At 41.1% G+C, this 12944-nt stretch overlaps 1 protein-coding gene across 6 annotated transcripts in view; it reads right to left on the reverse strand.

Annotated features, from left to right (window-relative positions):
- The window catches only part of HECW1 (HECT, C2 and WW domain containing E3 ubiquitin protein ligase 1), a 422849-nt gene that overhangs the window by 191800 nt on the left and 218105 nt on the right, over positions 1-12944 (reverse strand). For all 6 annotated transcript variants that reach the window (XM_045494336.1, XM_045494331.1, XM_045494332.1 and 3 more), the window contains one exon: positions 6449-6543. In XM_045494336.1, the coding sequence (XP_045350292.1) occupies positions 6449-6543 (95 nt within the window). The remainder of the gene's footprint in view (positions 1-6448; positions 6544-12944) is intronic.

A 12944-nucleotide genomic window follows, 5' to 3' on the forward strand; every position in this document is an offset into this window, starting at 1 on the left:
AATCTAACCAAAGAGGTGAAAAATCTATACACTGAAAACTATAGAAAGCTTATGAAAGAAATTGAAGAAGACACAAAAAAATGGAAAAAGATTCCATGCTCCTGGATAGGAAGAACAAATATTGTTAAAATGTCGGTACTACCCATAGCAATGTACATATTCAATGCAATCTCTATCAAAATAACACCAGAATTCTTCACAGAGCTAGAAAAAACAATCCTAAAATTTGTATGGAACCAGAAAAGACCTTGAATAGCCAAAGCAATCTTGAAAAAGAAAACCAAAGTAGGAGGCATCACAATCCCGGACTTCAAGCTGTATTAAAAAGCTATAATCATCAAGACAGTATGGTACTGGCACAAGAATAGACACTAAGATCAATTGAACAGAAGAGAGAAATGGGCCCACAAACGTATGGCCTACTAATCATTGATAAAGCAGGAAAAAATATCCAATGGAAGAAAGAGTCTCTTCAGCAAGTAGTTCTGGGAAAGCTCTACAGCGACGTGGAAAAAATGAACCTGGGCCACTTTCTTACACCATACACAAAAATAAACTCAAAATGGATGAAAGACCTAAACGTAAGACAGGAAGCCATCAAAATCCTTGAGGAGAAAGCAGGCAAAAACCTCTTTGACCTTGGCCGCAGCAACTTCTTAACATGTCTCCAGAAGCAAGGGAAACCAAAGCAAAAATGAGTTATTGGGACATCATCAAAATAAAAAGCTTCTGCACAGTGAAGGAAACAATCAGCAAAACTAAAAGGCAACCAAGGGAATGGGAGAAGATATTTGCAAACGACATATCAGATAAAGGGTTAGTATCCAAAATCTATAAAGAACTTATCAAACTCAACACCCAAAAAACAAATAATCCAGTGAAGAAATGGGCAAAAGACATGAATAGACACTTCTCCAAAGAAGACATACAGATGGCCAACCAACACATGAAAAAATGCTCAACTTCACTCATCATCAGGGAAACACAAATCAAAACCATCATGAGATACCACCTTACACCTGTCACAATGGCTAACATTAACAACTCAGGTGACAACAGATGTTGGTGAGGATGCAAGAAAGAGGATCTCTTTTGCACTGCTGTTGGGAATGCAAACTAATGCAGTCACTCTGGAAAATAGTATGGAGGTGCGTCAAAAAATTAAAAATAGAACTACTCTATGGCCCAGAAATTTCACTACTAGGTATTTATCCAAGGGATACAGGTATGCTGTTTTGAAGGGGCACATGCACCCCAATGTTTACAGAAGCACTATCAACAATAGCCAAAGTATGGAAAGAGCCCAAATGTCCATCAATTGATGAGTGGATAAAGAAGATGTGGTATATATGCACAATGGAGTATTACTCAGCAATGTAAAAGGATGAAATCTTGCCATTTGTAACTATGTGGATGGAACTAGAGGGTATTATGCTAAGTGAAATTGGTCAGTCAGAGAAATACAAATATCATATGACTGCACTCATATGAGGACTTTAAGATACTAAAGAGATGAACATAAGGGAAGGGAAGCAAAAATAATATAAAAACAGGGAAGGGGAAAAAACATAAAAGACTCTTAAATATGGAGAGTTACTGGAAGGGTTGTGAGAGGGGGAATGGGCTAAATGGGTTAAGGGGCATTAAGGAATCTACTTCTGAAATCATTGTTGCACTATATGCTAACTAACTGGGGATATAAATTTAAAAAATAAATTAAATAAAAAATTTAAAAACAGTGATAGAAGAAGGAGCAGAAATGGATATATTCACTTCCAATCTCTCATTGAAAACACTAATAGGTAGCTAGACAATAGCAATGCGAATTAAGGATATGAACAATCCAGAATAACAAAATTCTGATGGAATTTCCACAAATTAAAATTTTGATTAAGACTGAGTAAGAAATACATTCTTGGTTGGGGTGCCTGGGTGGCTCGGTTGGTTGAGTATCCAACTCTTGATTTAGGCTCAGGTCATGAACTCACAGTCCTGGGATTGAACCCCATGTCAGGCTCTGTGCTAACAGTGCAGAGCCTGCTTGGGATTCTCTCCCTCCCTCTCTCTGCCCCTCTCCTGCCCGCACATGCTCTCTTTCTAAATAAATGAATAAACATTTAAAAAATACATTCTTGGTCTAAATGTAAACCTGGGAACCATCTACAGCAGGCCCCAGTTAAGGGGCATAACATCCTCTGCCTGCCCCTCACTCTGGTGGCCCTTCCCCAACTCCCTGTACCCTGCCTCCTGATCCTGCCACAGTTATTCTTCCAACAGCTACTTATTTTCTGCATCCAGAGGCTACAATCCCTAGGCCTCCACACTGCTGGGTGCAAGGAAACACAAACACTTTTCAGGGAAAGTCCTGGAAAGTAGGTGTGGCAAGCAGTGTGCTCAGGACTCTGAACATACATCGAGAAGAGCTACAAGCTGCATCGGAATCTCACTCCCATAGAGAACCCAGCAGGCGGAGGGAGAGCTCTCTCCCCTCCAGCAGTCCCCATTAGAGGATGCCCACTTGGTCCACAAAGAGGGAAAGGCAGATTGAAAAGCTACTGTGGAGGCACAGACCTGAAGGGAAAAGCTGTAAAACTCCCAGTGTGCTGAGCTAAGGACAATTTATCTTCCCTGTCTTTTGGCAGTTTGTAGGTATGGAGAGATTTCTGTCCTTCGATGTATAAAGAGGGAGAGAAAAAAAAATATCATGAGGCTTATAAAATAGACTGTAATGGACAAGGGAAAAGTAGCAAAAGTGCTGAGAGAAAGAGCTTATTGTGAGCACAATTTTTTACAGAAAATAGAATGAAACAGAAAACATATGTGAGGTGCTCCCAATGACATACAAACAGTATGAGAAACAAAGTGCAGGGTGCTGTATGGTGAAAATTAAGTAAGTTGTATGTTCTTCAGACCTAACACACAGTAGGTCTCATTCCCTGCTAGGCCTGCGGCACCTCATACCCCCACATGCCTCTGCACATGACGTTCCTTCTACCAGGGTCTTACTCCCTCCCAGGCCTGGCAAATCCCATTCATGCCGCCCGCATGCCACTTCCTCTGGAAGCTCTCCCAGCTGCTGCAGGCATCTTCTCACTGCCTTCTCTATACACCAGCCCAGTGGGTTTTTATACCCCAGTACCAGGCATTTCAAACAGTATTTATAAATCATCATGGAATAGCCATGAGTTCTCGATGTCAGGACTTATATTTCATTATTTCTATACCCCTTCACTCATCATAGTTTCTGATAAACAGTTAGGACTAATACATAAATAAGAGCCTTGGAAAGATAAAGACAGGTGACAACCTCTTTTCATAACTGGGACCTTGGGGCACCTCGGTGGCTCAGTTGGTTAAGCATCCGACTCTTGGTTTTGACTCAGGTCATGATCTCACAGTTCGTGAGTTTGAGCCCCACATCGGGCTCTGTGCTGACAGTGTGGAGCCTGCTTGGGATTCTTTCTTCCTCTCTCCCTGCCCCTCCCCTGTTCTCTCTCTCTCTCTCTCTCTCTCTCTCCCTCAAAATAAATAAATAAATAAATAAACTTTAAAAAACATATAACTGGGACTTCAACGATTTTCAGTGAGACAAAGACAAAGGATAAGGGGGAATGAGGAAATGAGAAAAAGAATGAAAACATATTGAGAATCTTCTGTGCTCAAAACATCAAAGCACTGATTATATACTAGATGGGCATTTGACATCTTTTTCTCCTTTACAAAAAACTTTACTTTCAGCATACTGTTTTGTCACCAACTAACTCAGTGACCCTTGGGGCATGACACAACGGCCATTGACAGCCAACTTTTCATAAGAGATTAGTGCAGCACCAGAGATCTGGCTTAAAAATGGATACTCAAAGTTCATCGGGAAAATGATTTTGGAAAACTTGAATAGCATTTCCCCTTAGTAACAGTGTGCACAAGGCCTTAGACCAGACTGTAAATACTTATTTAATCCAGAAGGCTGCTAGATTGTATGAGTAACTAAACCGAGATTCATTCCAACTCGATCATCAGATAGCCAAAGGGTCACATAACCAAAATGGCACTTCCCGCCTGTCTCACAGATGTGCTGTGAATCACCTAAAATAAGGCAAGTGAAACTCCTCTAAAGAGTGCACTGTGCTGTAAGAGCCATGAGGTTAACTATTATAAAACCCAACTGCATGTTAAAATACTGTCTGCAGGAAGATGCATGCTCCCAATGCAAAGGACGTCCAGCACGGCAGCGGGAGGACTTCTCTCTGTCCTTGGCATCACTTGGCCTTATGATTGGGTGCTCACATGTGTGGGGATTAAGAAGAGAAACGAAAGTTGTCTGTGGAATATATATAAAAGCGGCAACTCAAGTGTCTACTGATTTATGTGAGAAAATCATTATGGAGATGGCCATCAGGACGACAGCAACGTGTCCAAGTATTCCAAGGTGTCTGAAATTTAAGTACAGGCAATGGTAGCACAGGTTAAATAACAAAGATGAGGTCAGGGCTGACTCAGAATTAATGCAATCTCCTGAACTTTTCTGTCAAATAGCAGGTTGAAGCAGCTCACATGATGTTTCCTCTTCTCAGACATCATCCTTGTTTCTTGTCGGCAGCCCCTGGAAAGACTTGTTTGTTGACGGTTTATCCCATTTTGTAAAACTTGTCTACTGTGCAATCCAGGCAGTATTCCAGGTAGTTGGCACCTTGTTTTCTTTTAGGCTTATACTGCACATCTCTGTGATGATGTGATTGCAGTTTGCATTGGTCTGAGAAACAGATTACAGCCGGAGTCTCCAGTAGGCTGAGTTCAGAGAAGCCAAATGCTCCAGAGAGCCTTCTCCAAAAAGGGCTTACCTAAAGATTAAAGGGCTGGCCAAGCTCACTCGCAGTAGTACTCCGAGCAGAGGCAGATTAGGAGCTCTTCTCCCATTCCAGCCTTGGGCCAAAAAGGCTTGTCCATCCCTGGGCACGGTCCATCCTGGCTGAGATATCAGTGTATCCAGAAAGAAGCTGCCTAATTGCATGACATGCTGTGCTGTGGCAAAAGGCAGCCAAGCCTGCATCTGAAAGGTTTTTCCCGAGTCAGCAGACTCCACTTCCAGCCTCTTTTTTCTTCTCCGTCTGCTGTGTGTTCTGTGTCTCCCTGCTTTGCCCATCTCGCCTCTGGGTCAGTGCAGCCCCAGCTCCAGGTTCACTGCCTCGATGTAGCTGACTCTACTGCCTTGACAACCGGAGGCCTGTGTCAGGGCCTCTTTCGCTTCCCCAGGCACCTTCTTTTGAGGATTTCCCACACACAATGGGCCCAGAAAGGAGGGTGTGGCACCTGGGGATACTTTCCCAAATTGCCATACTTACCTTCCTGTTCTACCCAGTAATATAGCAATATCATCCTCCAATCTGCCTGGTTAGTGTAGGGGAAAATGGTACAATGGGTCAGAGGTGCGGATGGTCCCTCCCCTTCTACCGTCCCTCTTGCTGTGTATCCCCTGACAAGGAGTCCTGGGACCCCCCTCCCTGGCCAGTGTCCAGCTCTGCACCACCTCCCTGAACAGAGGCACACTCGACTCACTCATCTTCTGCACACTGAAGAACTGACTTGTGAAACAGTGAAATGTTGTCCTTTGGAGGCAAAGTTCTTTCTGGGTAATTCATATTTCATTTCAAGTTTTCTCGGTCTCTCTTTTTTCACATAGAAGAAACAAACTTTTTTTTTACTCATACCACCCCAACAAAGTCCTTACCGGTTTTTGGTTAGCCTCCTCCACTGAGTAATCTTTAATTCATGTGAAAAGGAAAGGGAACGCCACTTGTAAGTAGATGTATTGAGAACCAAGGAAAGAAGCACCACAGAGATACAAACTAGACTGTAATTTAGGAGAAAACGGCAGCTATTCTCAGAATACTCAGCAAAACCAGAGAGTAAGAAACAAAAGATTTGACCTAAGTCCCTGGTCTGCAACTAGCTAACTGTGTGAGCTTAGGTACATTCCTTGGGCACTTCAGGCACTTTCCTCGTTCATATAAAAGGAAAAAGGACCAGAGATTCCAATCTTTTCTAGGCCTACCATTTTCTCGTTCTATGCTCAAAATCAATCTGAGATTATAAATGTTATTCCAGAAATTTATTTATAGGCCTAAGAAGAAATCGAGACATATGAAAATATAAATCCTTAAACGCAAGGAATTAAAAACAATGTATTCCAAAGAAACACTTGTTACTCACAGACATTATGCATGAGCCTACTAGAAACATCTCACTATCTAAGCTTAACATTCCTCAAACAAAAAGTGGTGTGATTTTAATAAGTTTACCTTTGGATAATTTCTATCGAACTACCTATTATAATCTATCACTATAATCACACACACACACACACACACACACACACACACACACGAGTGAAATGGGAGTGAAAAAGCACCAGGGTTAGCTCTGACAAAGAGGAAAAGATGGGACTTACAGGAGCTGCAGAGTTTTTGACCGTGACACTGGGGGTGGTGGCTCGCAGGGCTCCACTCACGCCATGGTAGTATTTGAAGCAGATCTTAGTTTCGGCTGAAAGACAAAAATCAAATGGTACTGAGAAGCCAGGTATAACCCAGGAAGAGATAACCATCTCCAGAGGAACACCCCGGACACTGCCACTGAACTCCTCCCATGAGCCAGGCAGGCCACACTTGATGACACTTGTTCAACATGTGACCCCATGGACAGGTCTGATGTCTTTCTAAAAATGTATCAGCAAAAATTACTCTTTGTAAGTGAAATTCAATATTTCAACTTCTCAGCATCCATCCTATCTGATTATGGATGATTGGTTTTGTTTTATTTCATTTTAGGTAGGTTTCACACCCATTGCAGAGTCCAATACAGGGTATGAACTCACAATCTTGAGATCAAGACCTGAGCTGAGATCAAGAGTCCAACGCTTAATGGACTGAGCCACTCAGGTACTACAGAAGTTATTAGTTTTAAACTCAATGAAGAAAAGTATAAAATTTCTTCTCTGAGTGTTTTTATGCAAATTTGAGGGTATAAATTTTAATAGTATATGTAATGTCATAAAATAATAATGCAATGAAACTGCATTTTTAAAAATTAACATTAAACAAACAGGTTCAATGATCAAACCTTTGTTGATAACATTCTTTGTTTTATAGAATCATTGAATCGATTTGTAATTTGTAAATATTCCTGTAATTTTGGAAATTTGGGCTTTTCCCTAAAAATGAACGACTTTTTGAAAATTATGTTGAAGTTCAATTTTGCTCCCTAGGATAAGGGAGCAAAACCTGCTGGTTACCTACCCAAATACCCATTCTACCTTTCCTCCTGAATGACAGAATTTCGATTTTATTTTAGATAGTAATGTCCAGCTGAAGTATCATGTTTTGGAGCCTCCCTTGCAGATAACATTTATGTTGTTTTCCATTGTTATTTTGGGGTTTCTGTTATCTGTAAACCTAACTAGATAGATAGATAGATAGATAGATAGATAGATAGAAAGGCTTCCTGACATAGAAGATGAATACTACAATACTCTTCCTTAGAAGATGTGAATTTTTTTTAGAGAGAGAGAGAACAAGTGTGCACACAAGTGGGGGAGAGGCAGAGAAAAAGAGAATCTCCACACTGAGCATGGAGCCCAGGGCTTGATTTCATGAACCATGAGATCATGACCTGAGCCTAAGTTAAGAGTTGGAAGCCCAACTGAGCCACACAGGGGCCCAAGAAGATGTAAACATTTTAAGGATTCTCCCTTCTTGTGGCCCAACTGCTTTCCAAAAAGCACTTTACGCTTCCACCAGAAAATGTAGCTCTGACTATTTCATGGGAACCTTGTCAATATTGAGCATTATCAATTAAATATGAGTTTAAGACAGTGTCCATTTTTACTTCATGTATTTGATTAGTAGTGAGATTAAACATTTTTCACCAAATTAAAAAAAAGTTTTTTAATGTTTGAGATAGAGAGAGAGACAGAGACAGAGTGTGAGCAAAGAGGGGCAGAGGGAGACATAAAATCTGAAGGAGGCTCCAGGTTCTGAGCTGTCAGCACAGAGCCCAACGCGGGGCTCAAACTCATGGACAGCGAGATCACGACCTGGGCCAAAATCAGATACTTAACCGACTGAGCCACCCGGGTGCCCCTCATCAAATTTTGATCAGCCAACGTATTGACTCTTTTTTATTCATTAAACTGTAGTTGCTAAGACCTCCCGTTGCCTGGATAAAACCTGGGTGCTCACCTTTTAGTGGATATGTCCATACTTTAGGTATGTCAATACTTTCCATTTCCCTCCTGAGTCATTCTTTCCCTGCAGTCATTTTGCATTATTGTTAATTGCCTTTTAAGCTCTTGGTGGACAATCTTATAACCTAGTTCCATATTCTCCAAGGCACCTCACAGTTGTCCCCACATTGTTAGATATACTCACCCAGATCTACTATTGCTTCAGCCTGACAGGCAGGTTAGGGATCATGGAGGAACACTGAATAAAGCAGTGAGCCTATATAGCAACACAACCCCACTGGGCCAGTGCAGTTCAGAATGTGAGGTACTCTGCTTGTAGGTGCCAGTGAGATCAGCATGGAGGGGTGACTGGCCTCACCTCAAGCACAGTTGGGTGCAATGAAATTTTAGATAACAGGCATTCAGAAAAGGCACCACTAGCTTTCCTTTTCAAACAAAATTAGCCCAATGCCCTTAAGTAAAAAAGATCGGTAAAAGTATGTACAATCTTGTATTGAATCCTATTGCTAGGTGAACAGACTAGTGTATATTTTGTGCCAAGAATTCATGGAAAATTTCAAAGCATGTTAATCTTCTTAAACTGCTGGCAAAGGTTTTTTTTGTTTTTGTTTTTTTTCCCAAACAACTTGTTTTAAAGCAAGTGTTTTGTCTGTTCCAGTATTTAGCAACTTGATTAATAATGAATCTTCCTTTTATTTAACCTAAATAAATATCTCCTATAGCTTAAAATGATTTTCTACTCAAAGTTGAAAGAAATTGAATTATGTAAAATTTCTTCTTCTTTAGGTATGTAGTGTGAAGAGAAGTCACTCAAAATGTTAAAACACACACAATAATATATAAATGATGTGTTGTATGGATTTTTAAAAGGTTCATTTATTTATTTTTAAGAGAGAGAGAAAGTATGAGTGGGGGAGGGGCAGAGAGAGATAGAGAGAGAGAGAATCCCAAGCAGCCTCTGCACTGTCAGTTCAGAGTCTGAAGCAGGGCTCGATTTCACTAATCATGAGATCATGACCTGAGCCGTAATCAAGAGTCAAACATTTAACTGACTGAGCCACCAGGCACCCCTGTTGTATGGATTTTTAAAAATCACTTCATCTTACAAATTCTATGCTACATCGCTCTGATTTTGGTGACAGTTATATTAAATTGATCTGTTTGATTAACCCCACACTAAGTTTTTCCAGGAGAAGGAGACTGCGTACTATTTATCTTTATATCTACAGTGCAATATAATGTAGGGATCCTCCAAAAAGACCTGTTGAAAAATGACTAATGAGCTGTTAGTTTCATTTAATTGACTCCACTGCCTTATTATTAACACAGGATCAGGTATAGTGTCCTGATGGGTCCTAATTCTTCATGTAGAACACAAATTTTCCATGGCTTGATATCACATGACTTTTAAAATAGACTCAAATATAGACTAAGAAATGGGCACATTTTTAACTTTTATTGCTCTTTTTTGAGAAAAGTATCAAGGTTCAAAGGCCAAGTAATATGAAAGAGCTGTTGGTTATTATGTCAGATACTTCATCTAAGGAAGCCGACAGTGGCTCCATCTTTCTCTACTTTTTTTAGATAAAATAATAATCATTCAAAAATCTCAAAGTTTTAACACCAGCAATCCCTGCTATAATAGTTGTATTGCTTATTTGTAGTAATTATGTGTGTAGTAACAGAACTTTAAGAAAGCAATCTAAAGAAAAAGAAGGAATGTGGGATCGAATAGATGGAAGTCCAATTCTTGACTTACCTGTGATTAATAGAGCGAGTTACATAGACTCTCCAAGCCTTAATCTTTATGTAGAATAGTGGTGTCATTGCCAACATTGCATATGTTGTTTCACATATGGTTGTTGTACAGAGAAAATGGAATAATGTGTGAGGCCTACTATACATGAGGTGGTCAGCACATATAAGTTACTCTTCTCAAATGTGCCAGCCAGATCAGCATTTATGATCCACAGAACTATCTTGTATAGTTGTTCAGATATATCCTACAATAGGGTGTCCAACTATGGGTTAAGTAGGGGGTCAAAATCCAACCCAGGCTCCACTCAGTGTTCTTGCCATTCCAGAAGATGAAGTTTACATCCTAAACTCTCGTAGGCCCATGGTGGCCCTGAAGTAAGTCTCCCTATTTTGGTTGCTTTTGCCTGGCACATGATTTGTTTTCCAATGTGGGCAGGGGTACCAGCTCATTCACAAAGTGGAGTAAAACTGATGTTTCTGCCTGTATAAATACGTATGTTTGCAAATGTAATTTTTATTTTGGGGGAATGTATCCAGAAAGTACAGGTTATTTTACTTCAGTCATAGTATCACTTAAGCAAACAAGAAAATTGTTGGCTTTTTCCTCCTCCACTCTTGAGGGATTGGCAAGGCTTCTGTAGTATCTGAGACATCAGTATGCCATGATGGTAGTAGACCTGGCAGAAGTATAGTATTCAGTTAAGTTTAAAAGTTATGATAGAGAACTACTCAAAGGGCTTGGGAAGATGGTGGAGCAGGACCCTGAACTCTCCCCATCCAACGTTTACAACTAGATAGAATCCACATACAAGTAAATAACTAGAGAGTGACCCAAAGGCTGGCACAACAAACTCCACAACTAAATATAGAGAAGAAGCTGCATTTGAAAGGTTAGGAAGATCAGGAAGGTGAAGGGAAGCCGCCCACAGAAGGGAGGGAGCTGCACACTTAGAGAGGGCAGAGACATGGATTCTTGCACCAGGGAGCTCACTGGGGAAGACTAATCCCCATAACATTTGGCTTGGAAAACCAGAGGGGCTGAATTCCATGGCTTTGTATAATCAGTGGGACTTGGAGCCTGGACTGTTAAAAGTCAGCTGACTCAGCACTGGGCAAGCCAGGAGGGTGAGTGACAGCTGGGTTGCTGCCCTTAAAGAGACAACAGGCTGCACACAGAGAGGCAACATAAAAATGGCAGTTTATGCAGCACCAGAGGCAAATGGGAGACAGCTCTCTTCATACTGATTTTGGAGTATGTTGGGGGATTTTTTTGAAAATGAAGAAGTTGGCAGGTGTCATTTTCCTCCCCTGCCCCCCAGCATAAACACAAGGCCATCTGTGGGGGTAAGGAGTGGTGCTGTACTTGCTATGTAACCTGCTAGCAGTGCACCACACCCAGGAGTTCTCCTGAGGACTCGCTCACTCAAAGCTTGCTAGCTTTGGCTCCGGGAACAGGGCAAATTTTGTTAAAGCCAGGTATATGACCTGTCCAGTCGCTGGGTGCCCAGATGCTTCTGTCCACCTCATCCAGCCACCCCAAAGTGCCTAGCCATGCCCAGCCATTGCCATGTGCCCTGCCCAGCCTCACAACCCAAGCCAACCCAGGGGATTTGGGATAAGGCCAGCAGCCCAGTGCAAATTTTGCTGACACTGCCACCTTGCTCCCAAGTTTCCAGATAGGCATGCCCACTCAAAGCTGGCTTACCTGGGTGTCACTAACAGGAAAGAGAACAAGCACAGACCACAACATGCAAAGTCAGTGCAAACAACTGCACTGAAAGGACAGGTGACTCAGACACAACAGCAGGGCATAAGCAACATGCATAGGATACTTTCACGAAGTGCCAAGTTTGGGTGCAGAGGGGACACTGAACTGCAGGCACTCCAGGATCTCCTCTTCATAAAGTAACTACTTTCAAGAGCAGAAGACAGATGAGTTTCCTAACACACAGAAACAGACACAGAGAGGCAGACAAAAATGAAGAGACAGACAAATTTATCCAAAATGAAAGAACAGGACATTGGCCAGAGATCTAAGCAAAACAGATAAGTGACAGGCCTGATAGAGAATTTAAAGTAATAGTAATAAGGATACTCACTGGATTTGAGAAAAGAGTGGAAGACATGAGTGAGATACTTAACACAGAGATAAGGAATAACAAAGCAGAGACAAAGGGCTCAATAAACAAAATGAGAAACACACTTGATGTAATGAACAGCAGGCTAGAAGAAGCAGAAGAATATATTATAACCTAGAAGACAGAGTAATGAAAAGTAATCAACATGAGCAAAAGACAGAAAAAAGAATTATGCAAAATAAGAATAGACTTAGGGCATTCAGTGATTTCATCAAACATAATAACATTCATATTATAGGTGTTCCAGAAGAAGACGAGAGAGAAAAGGGAGCAGTACATTTTTTTTGAAGAAATAATAGTTGAAAACTTCTCTAATTTGGGGAAGAAAACAGATATCCAGATCTAAAAGGCACAGAGAGGGGAACCTGAGTGGCTCAGTTGGTTAAAAGCCTGACTCTTGATTTCAGCTCAGGGCAGGATCTCACAGTCATGAGATCAAGCCCCAGTTTGGTCTCCATGCTGAACACATGCTTGCTTGGGATCCTCTCTCTCCTCTCTCTGCTCCTCCCCCATGCAGTCTCTCTGTCTCTCTCAAAATAAATAAATAAATAAATAAATAAATAAATAAATAAATATTTAAAAAGGGCACAGAGAACCCCCACCAAAGTCCACAACAGCAGATTTACACCAAGACATATTGTAATTAAACTGGCAAAATATAGTGATGAAGAAAAAAATTTTAAAGCAGCAAAACAAAAGAACGCAGTAACATACAAGAGAAACCCCATAAAGCTAGTGTGGGATTTTTCAGCATAAACGTTCCAACCTAGAAGGGAGTGGCATGATATATTCAAAGTGCCAAATGG

Source organism: Leopardus geoffroyi, chromosome A2 (assembly GCF_018350155.1).
Source record: "Leopardus geoffroyi isolate Oge1 chromosome A2, O.geoffroyi_Oge1_pat1.0, whole genome shotgun sequence".
NCBI classification, from domain to species: Eukaryota; Metazoa; Chordata; class Mammalia; order Carnivora; family Felidae; genus Leopardus; species Leopardus geoffroyi.